The following is a 20,688-nucleotide window of genomic DNA, read 5'->3' as shown; positions in this document are numbered from 1 at the left end:
TGCATACCCGGTACAGCAATAGTCCACTCCTCACACTTGAACGTCTCACTGGGAAGAGACGGGATGCCCACACCAGCCATGTTGGCAGCACGTACCTGGAATTGGTACAGCATGTTTTCCTTCAGTTCTGAAACCTGGACAGAAAGAAGGTTGGAGATCAAAAATTGCCCATCTCATGGTCCATTATTTTGATTGTTATTACACAAATGTGCTACTTACTCTATAAGCTCTCTCACTGACAGACTTAATGTTCGCCTCATGCCATTTTCCCGGGACTCCACCGATGACCTCACGGTAATCAACAAAGTAACCAGTGATGTCAGCACCACCGATGAAAGTGGGTTGTTTCCAGGCTAGTACCATCGAGTCCCGTACACATTCCAACACATTGATGCCATAGGGTGGAGCGGGTGAAGCTGGCATAACAAAACACTACAGTTAGCAGTGAAGCACATTAACAGTATAAAGGAAACTAATCATAGACTGAGCGTGTACCAGCATACGTGAAGCAAAATATCCAAACCAGGCACAGAATTGTAAAAATACAGACTGGCACTATGACATTGAAAGTTGGTGAGCCCAAGGAGTATATTGTGTAGTAGGGAGGGTGTCCAGCATATTGCCAGTTGTGGCTGGTGGCATAAAAGAAGCCAAAAAGGATCCCTGGTTGTATTTGTGAGAATAGTGTTGTTATTTAAGGGCTTAAAAAGGCTGTAGTTGAGAAGACTTACCATATATAAAAGTTCTCTGAGAAGATACCCCATTAGAAAAATCAGATTGTACCAGCAAGAAACTGGTTTTAGCTGGATTTTCCAATGGGGTCAACTGACCAGTCAACTGTTGCAGTTTTTCCTGCGTGTTTATATTCTGTATAACCACAGCGTGACTACAAGGACGTTAAAACAACTGCAATATGCTAATTTAATGAGAAAGGTCTTATATCCCCTTGTGAAAAAGAAGTTTGCTTAATTGTATTGAATGTGCACTTGTAGTGTACTTTAAATCTTAAAAGTATATTTAAAAAAAAAACGTACTTGCAGATAATAGCCTATAATATTCTTGAAATAAAAGGCCACTTATAAGTACACTTTTAAAAGGTGCACTTTCTCATAATGTGAAAAGGTTTACTTTAAAGTACATTTTAAATCATTGTTTTCATTTTTGTCATGCTTTAAATATGTACACTTATTTTTATGTTGACTAACAAACTAAAGTAATTGATTATAATTTAAATTGCAGTGTCTTATTCAATATTACATTTAAAGGTAATATATTTTAAATGTACTAAATTGGAAATTCATCATTACAATTGTGTGATTACAAATATATTTTTAAAATACATAACATACAAATTTCAATAGAAATGACATGAAATTTAGTTTACCATAAAAGTTTTTTTTAACACATTCGGCAGTTCACTTTAACCATATTTGTATTAAGTCCTACTTAAGTGGGTAAAAAAACTCTAAAGTTCAGCTAAATGCATTTAATACAGATTTAAACTATAATGTATCGCCATTTAATTGCAATTAACATGCCATTAAGTGTCTAAAAACATTACATTCATTTCACACTTAAGTATATTCTTTAAAAAAAAAAAAAATGAAAAAAAAAAGTATATTGTTTTTAAAATAAGTGCTCTTTTTAAAAGTATGCTAAAGTGTACTTCTTTCACAAGGGTCAATATGACAAATTGAAAATAATAGGCACATAAATGATTAATGAGTAAACTTTATCAATTGCAATAAACTAATTAAGTGTTTAAAAAAGATAAAGAGTGAAAAATTCAAGATGCAAAAATTCAATTAAAGAAATGAATTAAAAATGAGTAAAAAAAAACAAAAAACAGGAAAGGTGAAAATGGAGACAGGCCAACACTGAGGAGGGATGCTGATGGACGACGTTCCAGAGAGTTGGCTTTTACTCTCTTCTCACCTGAGCCTTTTCGTCCTCTCTCTGGCTCTCCTGCTTTCTCTTGTTCCGGAGAAGAGCTTACTGACGACTTACGATTTTCTGGCAATTCTGTTGCCGACTCCTTTTGGATGCAGTTGGGCATTAACAATTCATTGCTAGAGTTTGCAACCTGTTTAGACATTTCGGTATCCTGCCCACGAGCAGGTTCTGCTGCCCCCTGACTGGCCCTTTTGCCCTGTTTTCCTTCATTTAATGCAATTGGATGCCCTTTGTGGCCAGCGTTTTGACCCCCTCCCTCAACCCTTTCACTAACATTAGCTAGGCATGTTAGAGGCGTGTCAGCAGAGGAGTGAGGCGCCACATGCCTGCCCACTCCACAAGTGCTGTGCTGGGTTAGTCCGACCCCATTACCCCCTGACTCCAGACACACACCATGAAGAATACCGCCCCCTAAAGGAGTTAGCAGAAAAAACAGCAAGAGAAAGCAGACAAAAATGAAATTCAAACACTATCACATTCAAAATGCTTCACATTTATTTCCTTTAATCTAACTGTTCAGTAGAAAACTTAAGCAGAAATATGTATGCATGCAAGAGGAAATAAACTTTTTTATTGTAAAGAGGCAATGAAAACAAGCAACAAAGTTTTATTTAGAATCAATGAGCAAGGACAAATGAAGGTAAAGCATAGAAAGATCATTTGGGAGAGAGGATGCAGTTATTTAGTGTAGTTTATGTATTGAATGTTACAGAGGGGATTTGTGCTGACTTTGTGTTGAACCTTTATGAAAAAAGACACAACATCACACTAGTGTTACATCAAGGCATATGAAACTCTGTGAAAGACACAAGATGCTACAAACATGTTTGCATGCTGACCAGTTGACCAGCAACCAAATGTCTATTATCTAGTGAGTATCTATATTTTTATACATTTTTTTTTAGCATTAATATTTAATATTAATTTTAAGTAATTACAGTATTAACTAAAGTAGGGAAGAGCAGCACACAACCTAACACTTTCTGTTTTTGTCTATTTGTGTAAATGCATTTGGGGTTCTCTATCTATTTTATCTGATATTATTAAAAAAATCATGCAAGACAAAATAAAATATTGTGTAAAAAATTAGATATATGCATGTTATATGTCAATATGAATATATACTACTACCACTGCTTATAATAATTGCTATTTGTATTATTCAAAATATTTTATTTTATTATTATTTAAATTGTAAAAACTAAACAAAATGAAATAAAACAAATAAATATATTACAATTGCAATAATACGGTTGTAGTGTAAAATTAAAAAGTAAAAAACATTTATTGTTGTATTTAGTGTACATTTATCTGTAATTTTGTGCCATAAAATACTGTTTTGATTTTAGAAAAAGGTGTGCATAATAAATATATGTTTCATAAAGGATAAGTGAACATGACTCTCAACACAAAGTCTTGTGGTTATTAAGGTGCCTGAAATTAGAAAATGTGAAAGACATGCAGAAGGGACAGTTGTGAAAAGACTGAGGGAGTGGGCAGGGGTGTACGAGGGTGAGCTGGTTTGTAGTCACCACTACGTTGGATCAGATGTGACCCAAATTAGAGGAGGTCTACAAGTCCTGACCCCGTCTGCTGGGAGAAATGCAGGGAACGGAGCTGGAGTTTGGTGGTTGTGGCCTTGACACTGAAGTGCCATTTAGGACGTGTGAAATGCGTAAGTCAAGTGCAGTGGTCAGAATTTAAAGTGAAAGTTGGAATTTTAAGTGGAATCATATTTCATCTTAATAATATCCAAGTCATATCAGTAGGAGTTCACAGATGACTCACCAATAGCAGCTTTAACTTCAATGGCTTCTGATTCTTGTGAGAATTCACTGATTCCCGCAGCATTGACTGCTCTCACTCTGAAAACGTAACTCTCGCCTGTGGTCAAGCCATGACAGACAAACCTGCAAAAAACACATATGGACAAATATTAATATATTATAACAATTAAAATCTCACACAAACAATTATGGCATTTATTAGTGGGGCTCACTAAGACAAACAAAATAGTACTGTTGTTCATATTTTAGTTGATTTAACAAACCCTAATAGCATTTTCACTCCAAATATGAGCATTTGTCATGAAAAAAAAAAATCAGCCAGATTTAAGCTTTTCTTGGTTCATTCCATGTTTTATAGGTAACCTGAGTTGTGCTAATTCAGGTTAGCACAATTGGTTTTAAATTAATCTTGTTTATTTTTGTCCAGGATTTTAGTTCCATAGTCCAGGTGTTAGTAATCTGTGCTTAATCTGTGTTTCGGAAAGCCATTTTTAAAGTCATGATTAACTATTCTATATTAACCCTCTGGAGTCTGAGGCTGAGGCTGATTTGGGGCCTAGAGAAGTTTTAACATGCCCTGACATTTGTTCTTTTTTCAGTTGTTCATAAACATATTAATGGAAAAAGTGTCATTACACTGTATTCAGCACAAACTAGGCTACCATAATAGGTGAGAAACATGTATGTTTGTGTTTTTGAAGGAATAACGTTTATGCGTGGTTATTGAAAAAACAAAAAAACTTAAGTCACTGAAATAAGGCCAAAAAAAAATTATATTATATATGTGTTCACAAGACTTTTGGGTATTGGAGATTGTAGACTAGAGTTTTTGCTTCAAAATTATGTAAAAATTATCCTGCCTACTTGTTCATATAAAAAAATAGAGAGATTTAAATTTTGTAAGACACTTTTTGTCAAGAAACACAGTAGGCGTGGAGGCGTGAATCATCATGAATAATCTGAACCGAATAAATGAACCTCTCTTTCAGACAGGTAGGCTGTGAAAAAACCCTCTGTGATCATGTCTCAAGCTCATCATGGTGTATATCAAACATACAGAAAAAACAAATATTATTACAATTTAAAATAATGGTATTCTATTATATACTTTAAAATATAATGTATTTCTGTGATGCAAAGTGTCTGAACAATTATGTTACCTCTATGGCATTTCATATAGGCTTTTAGCTTAAAAGCATGCACATTTGGAGAAATATTGATGGATTCTCATATGTTTATGTCAATTTTCTATACAGAGGAGTAATATTTATTCAATATTTGTTGTCATTACTATGAGCGCTGGATACTGTTTTCAATTCATACTTGCAGCCGGAGGGCGCTCTGTGCACATTTAGTCCACAAATTCCTCCTAAAGAAGAAAAGGCTATGTGACATTCGAGGAACTAATAGAAGCGTCCAGAGATCGTTAACTATAGCTATGCAAAACACTTTTGAAGACAATAAATACACGATTGAGACGATATATACATGTATTGCCTCAGAATTTGCGTCTGAATAGTGCTGGCTCCATGGGCATGGCCGCATTAGTGGATATGAGCTGAATCACGGACTTCTGACATGGCTCTTTTTTCATACAGATTACATAAACAGAGAATATTTGTTTTTGATTTGACTTACACAATTTAAAACCTGACATTTCAACGCTTCTTTAGACATAAGTCTAATTTTTTTGTGATTAGTATTCACTAAGTTAGTCATTTTCTGAGAACTATCAGATTGGACTTCGTTCAGAGGGAAATGACAGATCATGCATCATGTTAGTTTTCTTTTTTTACAAAAAGCACAACATTTTGTTTTTACAGTTTTTTGTTTTTTGAGTCTACACAAATAAAAGAAGATATGCAACAGTTAAAATGGTGTATAACTCTTAATTGTAAGTGTAACATTGACAGAGTATTTTGAATCTCTTTTACACTGGTAAGAAAAAAACAGAGGTGGTATCGCCGGCGATACCTCAGACTCCAGAGTGTTAAGGCCTACTCCTGTCTTAATTTAAACCCTGTCCGGGAAACTGCCCCTATAAGCTGTAATTAAAGCTCATTCAGGGGCTCAACAGAAATAAGAAATTAGCAGTGAATCCCACCGCTTATGAGGAAACCATAACGTATCGCAGCAGAAGCTGCCATTCAGAGTCCACTGTCACAGAGCGTGTACGGGGCAAGGCAACTGCGAAAGGGAAGTGTTCCCCATAGTTGGTTCGCTCCGAGCCAAGGCTGAAAGGGTTATAATAACCTTGGCTCTGAATGGAGTTGAGAGCACCTTAGGAACATAATTTTTCCTGGTCTGAGGACAACTCTACAGTCATCAGGGCCAAAATCCATGCAGGACTTGCTGACTGAAAGAGCATGTATGTTGCACACTCGTTTAACTGATACGAGTGCAAGGAAAAGCGTCGTCTTGAAATAGAGCTCTTTTAGCGAAGCCGACTGGAGCAGAATGGTGAACACATCAGGGCTTCCAAAGTGGGAATTGTGGGGCGAGAAGGGTTTAGCCATCTCAAGCCATGTAAAGATTTGACCACTAGGTCATTCCTGTCAACTGGCCGACCATCAATTCTGCTATGAAAAGCTGACATAGTGGCAATGTATACTTTGAGAATATAAGGCGCACGGCCTATGTCTAAGAGCTCCCACAAAAAGGACACAACTAGAATCAGACAATTCACAGGGTCCTCGTTCCACAAGCTAGACAAGCTCTCAAAGACTTTCAATTTATGAGCATAGAGATGCCTGGTAAAAGGGGCTCTTGCTTCAGTACTCATCTTTAACACACGCTGTGGCAGTGTAACTGATGATCGTGAGCTGATGCCAGCGGCCAGACATGCAGATTCCATAATTCTGGATTGTGATGCCAGATTGAGCACCCTGCCTGAGAGAGAAGGTTGCTCCTCAGCAGAATGGACCAGGGGATATAAATATGATGGTGACAAGATAAGCAATTATAGAAAATGCCTGTGATGAGGGGCTATCTGAACATGAGAGTAGACATACTGTATTTCAGGTCCACTGATATAATCCAGTCCCTTGGTCAAGATGAAAGAGGGTCTGTTTCAGGACGCTTATTTGAATGAGCGCTTTGACTACGTGATTCAGCGGTCCCAAATCCAAGATGGAGCAGGAACTGCCATCTTTGTTGGGGCCCAGACAGTTGCCTGTCAATCTTCTGCACAGCAAGACAGAAGCTGAAGCATTTTGTACTTAAAACACGGCAAGGCAGGGAGGTGCATATACTATGAGTGTGAGGAAGAGCTGGAGGAAGAGCCCTGATACTAATGCACTTTGTATGTGAATATATATATATATACACCGATCAGGCATAACATTATGACTACTGACAGGTGAAGTGAATAACACTGATATCTGTTAGTGGGAGGAATATATTAGGCAGCAAGTGAACTTTTTGTCCTCAAAGTTTATGTGTTAGAAGCAAGTAAAATGGGCAAGCATAAGGATTTGAGCGAGTTTGACAAGAGCCAAATTGTGATGGCTAGATGACTGGGTCAGAGCATCTCCAAAACTGCAGCTCTTGTGGGGTGTTCCCGGTCTGCAGTGGTCAGTTTCTATCAAAATTGGTCCAAGGAAGGAACAGTGGTGAACCAGTGACATGGTCATGGGGAGTGAAGGCTGTCCCATGTGGTCCGATCCAACAGACGAGCTACTGTAGCTTAAATTGCTCAAGAAGTAAATGCTGGTTCTGATAGAAAGGTGTCAAGGTGCCAAAATACACAGTGCATCGCAGTTTGTTGCGCATGGGGCTGCATAGCCACGGACCAGTGAGGGTGCCCATGCTGACCCCTGTCCACCGCCGAAAGCACTAACAGTGGGCATGTGAGCATCAGAACTGGACCATGGAGTAATGGAAGAAGGTGGCCTGGTCTGATGAATCATGTTTTCTTTTACATCACATGGATGGCCGGGTGCGTGTGCATCACTTACCTGGGGAACACATGGCACAAGGATACACTATGGGAAGAAGGCAAGCCGGCGGAGGCAGTGTGATGCTTTTGGCAATGTTCTGCTGGGAAACCTTGGTCCTGCCATCCATGTGGATGTTACTTTGACACGTACCATCTACCTAAGCATTGTTGCAGACCGTGTACACCCTTTCATAGAATCGGTATTCCCTGGTGGCTGTGGCCTCTTTCAGCAGGATAATGTGGCCTGCCACAAAGCAAAAACGGTTCAGGAATGGTTTGAGGACCACAACAACGAGTTTGAGGTGTTGACTTGGCCTCTAAATTCCCTAGATCTCAATCCAATCAACCATTCATGGGATATGCTGAACAAAGAAGTCAGATCCAGGATGGCCCCACCTCGCAACTTACAGGACTTAAAGGATCTGCTGCTAACATCTTGGTGCCAGATAGGGCACCAAAGTGTGCTGTGGTGTCCATGCCTCGGGTCAAGGCTGTTTTGGCAGCAAAAGGGGCACCAAAACAATATTATGAAGGTGGTCATAATGTTATGCCTGATCGGTGTATATGTGTGTATATATATATGGCAAGCAGGACAAGCAGGACGGAGGAGTGATTGATAATGAGTGTCATGCAGGACGGTGGCGTGATTGATAATGAGTGTCACCTGCATGCCACACCGGTTTCGTATCTCATGGAGGAGCTTCAGGAGCATAAAAGGGTGGAGCGACAACAGTGAAGAACAGCAGAGGACCAGGCCTGGGATGTTTACTTTATAATTTGTTTATGTGTGTGCAGCAGTCGTCCGTGAGGGGCTGTCAAAAAGCCCTTGTTGCTGAGAGGGATCACGGTGCTGAGGAGGTCGGGCAGCACGAAGGAGCGGTGACAACCAGTGACTGCCTGAGGCAGTGGTGCTGGAGTGAGGGAAGACCAGGTGGGATGGAGAGTTCACTGCCATGCTCCTGGATCGAGGTGGGATGGCTGCCGTCAGTAGACGGAGAAGTTGCCGCCATTCTCCGGAGGCCAGGCCTGCTGCTGTCTGCCATGATGGAGAGGAGCAGGCAGCCCGAGGGAAACGGGGAGCTTTCTGCCAGGCCGCCGTAGTGGAGGAGCCATCACAGGGCGCCAGGAGGCAGAGGGGTGTTGAGCCATCCACCGAAGAGTGTCCAGTACCATCGCATGGCACCACAAGTGAGAGCCTCTCGGCTGGGTGAGGACCAAGTGGCAGTAGTAGAGGTGCTATTGCTTACATCACAGCAACGATGAAGTACCGGACCTAGTTGAACACCACGGCTTGATGAGAGCACCATTCGCACACTCCACGAATGTACACACTCACTGTAGAGACTAAAAGTGGTACGCTGTGCCCAAGAAGCAATCTCAGAAACACCCGTGATGAGGGCTATCTAAATATAGAAGTAGGCACTCTCCATATGTAGTGAGATAATTAGACCTCCAACCATAGAAAGGCAATGAATAGTGGCAGCACCGGAATATATAGCTGTTAGTGTAAGCAACAAGACACATAAAAAGGCAACGAGTGGCTGCAACTCCAGCCTATACATAGTAGTCAGTGTAAGCAACACTAGTTTGTTTGTTTAATGAAACCCCTTGCATTTAGCTCTGCTTGTGCCTGCTTCTCCTCCATTCCTGCTTCTCCTCCATTCCTGCCTCATATTACAATAGTTTATCTGTGCCATTATCGTTATCGTTGTGGTGTGGACTCTGCTATTCTTTTTCATTTAGAATGATATTGTTATAGTTATCGTTTTTTGTCTTCTTTTGGAAATATTAATTACTTATTTATAGAACTGTTGTATAACAGCAATATTGCTTTTGCAATTATGCTGTTGTAGTGAATATTAGGCTCTGATTACCTGTGTGTCTGTAGCCAAATTACAGCTGTGATATTTAGTACAACAAGACTCTGTGTGTGATTTGATGAATTATTAAATATACAGTATGTGCCGTTTTACCTTGTGCCTTTAACTGGTTTGTTGTTGCATGGCTCCCAAGAATTGCTCCCCACAATACTGTCCTCAATGTAGTAGCCCACCAGCTCTTTAGCTTCACGTGATCCTTCCCATGAAACCACCACAGATGTGTCTGTATTGCGGGTAGGCACCACACGGCCAGGGGCTGATGGGATATCTGGTGGCAGGTAACAAAAAAGTTGATTACACCATTACACATTATTTATGCTATAATAGAATTTATATTATAATCAAGTTCAACCAACCTTTATCTGCATGCTGTAATTACTTTGATAATATAATATAATATAATATAATATAATATAATATAATATAATATAATATAATATAATATAATATAATAATGGTTTTTTTTTCTTAGTGTGAAAAAACTTGAATGGAAATATACTATGCATGTTAAAGGTTCTTCATGGACCCATAAATGCCAATAAAGAACCTTTATTTTTTAAAAGTGTACTCATAAAAAACATCACATTTTCCTTGATCTTTTGCTTTTGTTGTGAGTCTGTTGTTGAATATTTCATACCCAGTTTGTCCCCAACCGTGGTGGCTTCGGTTGGATCTGATGGTTCTCCAACACCAGCTGAGTTGCAGCAACGAACACGGAAGCAGTAAGACTTGCCCTCAGCCAGATCAAAAAGAGCAAAACGTGGAGATTTCACAGGGATTTCAGTGTTCACTCGCTGCCAGCTGTCTGTGCCAGACACACACTACACACACACACACACACACACACAGATATTATTGCTAAACCAAACAAAATATATAACATACTGTATCATTTATGGCATATTACCATAAAAATCATTAAAGCTTTATCAAATGCCACTGTAAGTGTCTATGCAGTTAGATTCAGTTTTGTACACTGACCTTCTCCACGTAATACATAACCCCTTCATGGCCCTTATCGCCTGGGGGCTTCCAGCTCAACACCACATAGTTTTTGGTGGCTTCAATGACTGTGAGGTCACGAGGTCTGCCAGGAACCACTCCCTCTAATTGTATTGAAGATAAAATATATCATATTATATTGGTACTGTAGGTTAATTGATCTGTTTTAGGTAATAAACTGTGGGATGGTCAAGGAAAGTACAACGAATATGCCAAGGACATGTCAAAAATACAGGTATAGTATTTGACCAACACACATTTCCAGTTGTTTGTGATCACTGTATAAGGATTTCTAAAAATAATTTTACAGAGATTCCATATGGAAGCCTGTTTCCACCACAACTGAATAAAAGAAAGATTCCGTAAGCCATAATACTGACGTAACGTATAATAATGAGATAATGACTAAACATATTATAATAATGAGAGATTTTCTTGTAATAATGACAAACTTTGTCATAAAGTATTAACATCTCAATGAGAAACATTATAATAACTTTCTCGTTATTACGAGATCTATATTATTATGAGAAGTGTTTGTTTGCCACCAAGGGCCCCATCATACACCCGATGCAATGCGACACCAGGAGCGACGCAAGTGTTTTTTGCTAGTTTCAGCCCAATGCGGTTATCATTTTCACATCCAGCACCCATGTTGTTTAAATAGCAAATGCACTCACGCCCATCTGTTGGCCCATGGGCATGCTGGTCTGAAAACGAGGTGTGTTCAGGTGTGTGGTCATTGCTTGTATCAGAATTACCTATATGCAGTAATGCCGAATGAAATTGGCAAATTATTTGACCAACCTTGGCAATAACACATGTATTTAAACTGACTTGTCAGGTTGAGGGTGTCTATATTCCGCCATGTAAATAGCAATCCACCATGGTGCAAGTGCACCTGGCTTTTAAAGGGAATGGGAGATGACACTCTGATTGTTACGCCCAAAACACACCCATGACTCATTAAGAGACTAGGTACAACTTCATGGTCTTTTTGGACCATGAGCCTGGCACGCCAACCATTTTTTGCATCATGCACTTCAGAGCATTCGCTTAGATCGTTAAAAGAGGGCCCCAGATGTTAGTTTTTCTATGTCTTGAAACTTTTAGTTTTACAAATGGGGACATTCTTTGGAGGATGAACAAATAATGTTTTGGCCATCATATTAAAAATGAATAAATTGGATATTTAGAGCTTTGAAGTGCTTTGTATGAACCCTGAAATTAATAATGTAAAAATGTGACTATTTCTGCCATAATACAATGGTTCCTGTTTTCCACGTCAGCGCTGTTTGAGCTTATATCTATGGTTCATAACAGACAGTTCTGCATTGAATTTGAATGTTCACACTGTCAGTTTTTGGGATTGACAACTGCATTTACTGAAAGTCTCAAAATGTCCCGTTCAAACAGCAATTTACAGTTGTGTTTCGAATACTGTCTATATGAACATGCAACGGGGAAAGAGAAAGAGAACTCAATGCAGTACTCACGCGCACCTGAAGCGTGCACACAGAAAGTAACCAGACAGCACGCCAGTACTGAATTGAGCTCTCTTTTGCATCTTCTTGAGCAAATGCACACAAAATTATGTCAAAGTGCCTGTGTTGAGGAGTATCCATGTATCCAAACACAGTCGGTTACGTCTTAAGTGAACTTAAACAGTTAAAATATCGGATGTGTGTCAAATGGACCCGTTCATTTGGTCTTAAAAGTAATGAGCTGATAAATGGTCTGTGCAGCTCAAATAAGTAGCGCGGTTTCATTTCACTATCGTTTATTTTTGCTGTTTGCTGTTTCTCAAATGCAACAGAAATGGCAGCTATTACTAGTTGGGCAACGTGGTGGTGGCACCAGTGCGATCTCTAACTTATTTTAGTCGCACCAGCAGGAAAAAAGGACGCAAAAATTAGATTTTTTTTACATAACATATTAGCTCATAATTATTAGAATGTTTCTCATTATTACAAGATACTAAGTCATTATGAGAAGGTTTCTCATTACTGAGAAAGATGTTAAGTGTATATACTGTAGATGTTGTTTTTAAAAAAAAATGTTTTCCTCTAAATATTATAATATATTAATCATAATGTTTCTCATTATTATGAGATACTAAGCCATAATCATATGAAAGTTTCTCACTATTATGATATACGGAGCCATTATGAGAAATGTTCTCTATAATGATATAGCTAGTTACTTAGTCGTAAAAGCTAAACTGTGGTGGAAACCAACTTCAATAGGATTACCTAAAATTTAAATATTTTTAATGATAGTGAGAACTCTAAAAAATAAGATAACTTTAATTTGAAGTTTCTCACCCACAGGCTCCTCCTCAGTTACAATTATTTGTCCAGTCCAAGGAGCAGAGGCACCTAGAGAAATAAAAGTATAATGTACTGCTAGTTTTGTTTTCATTTTGTTTTTGTGTATTTGCCGAGCCAGTCTGGTTACCTTTTCTTGTGCGGTCTGCAGGGTCCATAGCGGCTACTGGTTCAGATACACGGGATGGATGGCTCATACCAGCCTTATTCACGGCACGCACACGGAACACATAGCTTCGCCCTTCCACAAGACCGGTTACAGGGAAACGTGCAAACTTAACAGGAGTGTCGTTACATTGTGCCCAGTGTGTAGTTCCAACTTCACACCTGCAGAGGAGAAAAGTCATAGGAAATAAAATTTAACGCATGAAGAAATATAATCTGATGTTACAAAAATATCAGAGGGCAGGGCTGTTTGTGAACAAGCAATAACAAAACAGTAAAGAAATGGTCTAGATCCCATGGAAGCATAGTAATAACTTTAACTTGAACGACACTCCTATTACATTTGAACAAGTTCAAAATCATCATTCTGCTAGAGAATCCAGCTAAAATTCCATGTTTGCTGATTTTAGCTGGATTTTCCAGTGATATGTGGTTTAGGGTATGTTTATATTTTTTGTGTACAGACAACAACGTTGTCAAGATGATCCCTGTTTACACGGATCCGCAAAAACAACTAAAAACGTATTATACTGTATTATACATGCCAGGCCAGTAGCTGGCGATGTCACTTTGTAAAGAAACGCTGCACGTCTACAGACTGAACAGATAATATGCCTGTGCATGACGTCGCCGTTTTCACAAATTCATGTTTTTTTAGTTTACACGGAGACAATGAAGGAAAACGGTGTTGTGTAAACGGGCCCTTAGTCTTTGGTTCTGGCCTATATGATGTTTATTAAATCAGAGGTTCTCAACTCTGGCCCTTGTGATCCACTTTCCAGAGTTTAGCTCCAACCTTGATCAAACTCACCTGCCTGTAACTTTATAGTTATCCTGAAGACTTTAATTAGGTTGTTCAGGTGTGTTTGATTAGGGTTGGAACTAAGGTGTGTTCACCCTATGTTGAAATTACCGTAATTACAAGATTTCAACTTGTAAAAAGCTTTCACATCCTCATAGAACTTGTAATTACAGCTTGAAGGTGGACATTTTCTTAGAGTTCCTACTTGTACCATGTATCCGCTGTGTCACCTGACTGCTGCAGATTCATTTAGGCGTTGATAGTGGAGCCATAGAAACACATAATTCCGTCTGAGGACTTGAATAGAATGTCGCGTGGTGAGTAGAATCTCGAGACTACTAATTATAACATGGCATGGACACAGAATTAACTCTGCAGGAAATTGGACCTCAAGTGCGAACCCCTGATTTACATTATAAATAAGACATTTTTCATGGGTATCATCTTCATTTTGTCAACTTTAGAGTTTTTTATATGATTTTGTGTGATGTTTTTATACAGTGAAGTGACCTATCAACAAAGTAGCCCAAAATGGCACTTCCGCCATCCACAGCAGGCTGTTTCCAGGTAACGATGACATAATCCTTATTGGCATCCTGACAGTGTACATCTAAAGGAGCACCAGGAGCACCCGCAACCTCAGCATCAGTATCTAGCAAACATACAAATAAAATAAAGTTTGAATGAATTGTTTAAACATTTTCTATTAGTTCACATTCACAATGTCACATCATGCAATCTCTTGTGAAAAAGAAGTGTACTTAATTGTATTGAATGTGTACTTGTAGTGTACTTCAAGTCTTAAAAGTATATTTTCAAAAAACTGTACTTGCAGATAATAAGAGGCCACTTGAGTGTACATAAAGAGAGTACACTTTCATGACTGTTTCTTATCACACTTTATTACAATTTTTTTTTTTTTTAAAAAGGGCTCTTTGTAATAATGTTAAATTAAAAGTTTTACTTTAAAGTATATTTTACATCATTGTGTTTTAATAATCTGTTGTTATGCTTTAAAGAAGTACACTTATTTTGATGTTTTGACTAACACACTAAAGCGCTTGATTATAATTTAACTATAATGAGTTATTCAATATTACATTTAGAGTTAATATGTACTAAATTGCAACTTCATATATATATTTAATGACATACAGTTTCAATAGAAATGACAGTAATTATTTAATTGCATATACATTTGTACTTAAGTTATACTTAAGTGGGTCAAAAAAAGTTCTAAAATGCAATTCAAGTTTTAAAAAGTGTATTGCAATGTTTTAACTACTGTTAACACTACTGGGAGTGTTGAGAACTTCATTTGATCAGACAGTCTCACAGCTACTTCATTTGAATGTCATGACAGCATAGACACGGGACGACAAGGATAAATTTAGAATGAAACATGAGCTGTGAAGGGAGGCTCAGAGAGACATGCAAAACTCACACATAGTACAAGCCAAAAGAGTTTGTCTAAAGCTCTTTTTCTTGTAAAACAATTAGCACGAAACTAAATATGTTACAGTAATCTGTAATCATTTAGAATATTTTGAAACAGTCCAACCACAAAAACAACTAAATCCCAGATAGTCAGGTTGGTAAAATATTAAAAAAGAATATAAAAGAAAAGTACAAAATCTGCAAAATAATATAATAAAATTTATAAAACGGTTAGTTCCTGTCCTTGATTCTGATTGGTCAATAGCTGTCTTTTATTCACAATAAAACACGGCTATGACCGCTTCACCCAACGGTTCTGTGTATCACTACACAACACCCTTGGCAACCACTCTTAGCAACGTAAACTGAATTAAAGCATACTGTATTATGTAGAACTAGAAGAGTATTGTGGGAAGTGAGCGAATTTATTACCTCCATTCAGATTTCCCTTCAGGTCAGTCAGGTTCATAATAAAAAACCTGATTAAAAGTCCACTGCAATATCTTGTCCTTTTAACAGTTAAGGGGTTTTCCCGTGACTGACAGCACTAGTCAAAGCATTTATCAGTTGCGTCTTGTTCCGTGTTCACAACAATTCAGTCTTTTCAATGTAAAAGTCTTTGCTACTGACTGACACACTCATAAAGACAGTATTTGCCGCCATCTAAAGGCGTAATAATGTAACTTCTGTTGCTGGTCACGGTCAGGGACTATTTTTTCCAGCGGAAGGAAGGCTTTTAGTGAAAGTTTACTTCATGAAAGTTGCATTGATACATATTTTTGGCTTTAATATTTGTATTGTGTGGTAACCGTTTTATAAAAGCAATAAGGTACTCGAGGCTTGAGGCAAAAAGGTACTCGAGGCTTCGCTTCGTGCCTAACAATGCCCTTCAGCCGAGACTTAGTCAAGATACAGCACAGTCTCTCGTACCTTATTGCTTACATATTTTTAAATAATTTTGAGAAGAATCAAATCAAAAATGAATAAAGGATTTCTATAATACCAGTAAATGTTTCCAATAATTCAAGGGTGAAATTTGCACTTGTTTTCTTACTTGTAACTTTCCCAAGTTCATACCATTATATAACAAAGTAGAACCTAAGTTTCCATTATGTTTGTGTGTGTGCGTGTGTGTGTCTATACCCAGTATCCCTGCCAAAACAGCACATTTTAATATTTACATATTCTATTTGTACTAACAGAGTTTTTAGTGTACCCTATAATGCTCTTAATTTATCACACAGTTACTATATTACCAGCATGAATAATTTGGCTTGTAATAATGTAGCAGGCTGAATTAGAAAGAGTTCACTGTATTTGTCCTCACCTCTGACAAAGACATAAGCAGAATGTGTCTCAAAGCCAGACTTGGTTATGACACGAAGTGTGTACAGCCCCTCATCCTCCTTGTTGAGGTGTGTGAGAGTGAGTGTAGCTCTGTCGCCGCTCCAGTGTGTTTGAACCCATTTTGATGGCACCAGCAGTTTATCTAACACACACACAAACACATCCATGCATTATATTAGAATTTATGAAAGATCATGTGATACTGAGGACTGGTGTAATGATACTGAAAATTCAGCTTTGCATCACAGGAATACATTACATTTTAAAAATATAATTAAATAGAAAACACTTCTTTTAAACTGTAATAATATTTTACAGTATTGCTGTTTTAATTCTATTTTATATCAAATAAATGAAGCTTTGGTGAGAATAAGAGACTTCTTTTAAAAAAAATCCTAATTATTTCAAACTTTTGACTGGTATGTGTATACACCAAATTGCAAGAAGTAAAGATTAGATATGCAATGATAAATTTACATCAGGATCAGCCAATACTAGCAATATTATCTGATTACATCAATTTCTTATCATGGCTTATTATTATTTTCTCACAGACGTACCATCTCTGTACCACTCTATCTCAGGCTGGAAGCGTTGCAGTGAAGGGTAGATGATAACAGAGCATCCCAAACTCAACGTCTCACCCTCACGTCCAAAAGACACACCAAACTTCTCCACAATGTGCGTCTCGAATGTCACACCATACTCCAGACAAGGTGCTGCAGTACACACACATATAAAATTCAGGTTTATTTTAAGAAAATGCAATGTTGATGGATAAGATTGACTCCAGGATTCAGCAAATATACAAATACACACATTTGTTAAAAGAAACACACAAACAATGCATATTGTACAATGTGTACAATGATTTATTACTCTGGGAAGAGTCTGAAAAGTTTTCACATGAATTATCAATACCAAATTCATAAAATACACAGGACACAACAAGAGAAGATTGAATGTTAATGAGTATAGGAAGATATTTACATTAACAATGCTGAGACAAATGAAGAAAACAGAGACAATTCCATGAAGTCATATACAAACACACACACACACACACACAGAAACTGGAAAAGGAAAGAATAAACACAAGATGTTTAAAGATATTGTATGTTCTCACTGACATACACATTATTTGCATTGAAGGAATATGTTAAATATAGTAAACAAAAACATCTTTACAGTAATGCACTTATAATGAAAGTCTAAGTATATGATTGCCTCTAGGTTTACATGTGCATTACAGTAAACATGCTTTTGTTTTTTGTTTGCTTGTTTTTTTATGGGATTATTTTCTGTGATTATCATAAGCAAGTTGCATTTAATATTTCATTGATATTTTTGTTTTTTTGTGCACTTGGTCTATCAAGTAATGTAATGTTGGCCTTGTAAATTTGAATGTTGAAAGATAATGTAAAAAATTGTTTTTAAATTTGCTTTTTTAAGAATAGAAACAAACATTTAAAGGGGTCATGAACGGCACCAACAATCTGTGCAGTATCTGAAATGAAAAGCAAAAAGTAAGAAAAAAATGATGATATACAAAACCATCTTTTCCTACAATCTGTCAATACAGTAGTTACTTAAAATAATTGCTACATATAAAAAATAAATAAATAAATAAATAAATCATTATTCTTGTGGTTCGACAAGAAAATAAAAACTGGTTCCTACATTTTCTCGAATTTTGTAGAGTTCCTGAAAATCTCCCGAAAAACTGCTTTAAAACAAAAACGTATTATGTTCTTAGAGGTTCACTTATAATGTTAGCAAGATTTTTACATAAAAACAATTTAGAATTGATTTAATGTATTTACTTAATTTGCACTTTAAAAAAATTAGTAATCATTATTTATATATATTCCCTATGGATTTGTGAGGTAGTCTTTTGTGAGTCTTTTGTGAGGTATTTTATTACATTACATTAGTGTTGAAATAAAGATGCTACAGAAAGCATTTATCTCATTACATTTGCTAAACATTCATGTGTATTACAGTACATATGCTTTATAAGTCTTGGCTGTGGCAAATAAAGTTTAAGTAGAGTTACAACAGTTATAGTTACATTCATTGTTCATCATTTTCAGTAAAGTGAAAGTAAAGTGAGTATTTTACTTCTACATGACATGCGCAAATCAGTGGGTGGCGCTAAAGAGGCAATGATGTAGACGTAGGCGTTGATCTTCAGCAGACGTGGTTTTTCATTGCATTTTATGTCACACTGAAAAACCGAAACAAGTTGTTTTGGGAGCTTGGTTTCAATAAAAGCTGTTTTTGGACTAACAAGAAAGATTTTGAGTTCTGAAACTTACAGGATATTTTTATAGTACAATGACCTCTTATAGGTCAAAAGATCAGGGAAAATTTGATTTCTCAATTCATGACCATTTAAGATTTGGATATTTGGATCAATTCATTTTCCAAACAGGTTGCTAATTCCAGCACGTTGAGTCTAACTCATCAAAGCAATCCTGAATGTTTTCAATTCAATCTGTAAACATGTTCATCAAATAAACAAAGATGAAAAAGTAAAACAATGAGAAGGGACGATCATGCACTTAAGATGATCAGGGAAACCAGACGAAACTAAAACATCACAAGAAAATTACAGAAAAACCTTCACCAAGGTTACCTTCAAAGCCGAACTTTCTGCTTTCTGCACCCAGCAAATTGGAGACAAAATAGCCATTAGCCAGCTAGCATTAAAAACTTTAGTCTCATGCTCACAGCTTTACACACTTAAGCAAAGCACATTTGATTAACTGTGACAAGAGAAATCAGCTTGTATCAGATTTTATTCTGAAATACTTACGGAGTCTGGGAGATGGCAGAGACTCATCAAATTCTCCTTTGAATCCTAAACATCATATCACAAAAAAATATTTTTCTGTTTTATCATATAACTGGGAATGATCAATTTGAAATATTTAGCAAACTGCCTTCCCACCAAGCACATTTTACAATTTGGAATGTGCTATGCTAGCTGTTAATTTGAAATTAAATAGAGAAGATCAACAGGTTTCAGGGCATTTAAGTAAATTATACTTAAGTTAGTTGGAACAACTTAATTGTTAAACTTTCAGATTTGTGTTTATGCAACAAATTATTAAGTTCCTCTAACTTAATGTAGCTTGAACATAATTTCATTAGAAGTTATCATAACCATAACTCCTGGAGGTAACCACTGGATGTAGTTGCAATCACTGTTTAGTGTTCTCTAGGACGGTATTAGGATGATTTATTTCAGACCTACTTTTGACGACAACAGAAGCAAAAGCAGAGTTCTCGCCCTTGCTGTTCATGGCTGACACTCGATATTGTGCAGTGTCATCAAAATCACACCTGGAATTAGAGACAGATGTGTTACATACACAACCATTGCAAATCACTTTGACTGCACACTTTGAAGTCCATGTGTGATCACCTGTTAATCTCCAGGGAGTGGACATTATAGCTGCTCTCCAATTTGTACTTCCCTGGCTTGGACATAGGATCAATACTAACATTGTTCTTGTACCTAAGGGAGGAGAAGGATAGATTGAAATACAGCAGGATAATGTAGTGCATCAGAGCTTTTTGACTGGAAAGTGGAGCCTGAAGGCCAAGCTCACTTTCACTGATCTGTTCATATGAAAAAAAAAAAAAGAAAATAAAATGCAATTAACCATACTATTATGCATAGCTGGAATAGAATGGAATGGAATACTTTTCATATTTTGTTGACATCAAAGGCAGTTTGTCACACTATGAAATTATTCAGATGCCAACTGTGGCATGTCCCATTCATTCAAAGTAAAAGAAAATGGGCCAGATATACTAACAGCATTTATCTGCAATGCCAAAAGAAGATCACATCATATCAGCTGTGTCCGAAAGCTTAAAAATGCTGCCTTTGGAGGCTGAATTCAAAGGTAGGAAAGCATTGAGGCTCGTCTGAATCCAATGTTAGCTTCACTTTCTGTCTCCTGCGATACCTTCTTTTTCAATACCGGCAGGAAATGAGGAGGTGCTGAGGTGCCCTTGAGCAAAGCACCTAATCCCCAAT

General features: G+C 37.3%; 1 protein-coding gene across 1 annotated transcript in view; it reads right to left on the bottom strand.

Annotated features, from left to right (window-relative positions):
* Positions 1-20,688, bottom strand: part of myom1b (myomesin 1b) — a 50,260-nt gene that overhangs the window by 15,285 nt on the left and 14,287 nt on the right. The window contains 14 exon segments of the mRNA XM_048185307.1: positions 8-134; positions 220-416; positions 3,742-3,863; positions 9,651-9,825; positions 10,195-10,378; positions 10,539-10,663; positions 12,884-12,937; positions 13,017-13,213; positions 14,364-14,505; positions 16,618-16,779; positions 17,198-17,356; positions 19,456-19,500; positions 19,897-19,985; positions 20,068-20,160. Coding sequence (XP_048041264.1) covers positions 8-134; positions 220-416; positions 3,742-3,863; positions 9,651-9,825; positions 10,195-10,378; positions 10,539-10,663; positions 12,884-12,937; positions 13,017-13,213; positions 14,364-14,505; positions 16,618-16,779; positions 17,198-17,356; positions 19,456-19,500; positions 19,897-19,985; positions 20,068-20,160 — 1,871 coding nt within the window.

Source organism: Megalobrama amblycephala, linkage group LG3, assembly GCF_018812025.1.
Source record: "Megalobrama amblycephala isolate DHTTF-2021 linkage group LG3, ASM1881202v1, whole genome shotgun sequence".
NCBI lineage: Eukaryota > Metazoa > Chordata > Actinopteri > Cypriniformes > Xenocyprididae > Megalobrama > Megalobrama amblycephala.
This window is presented reverse-complemented; position numbering and strand designations above follow the sequence as displayed.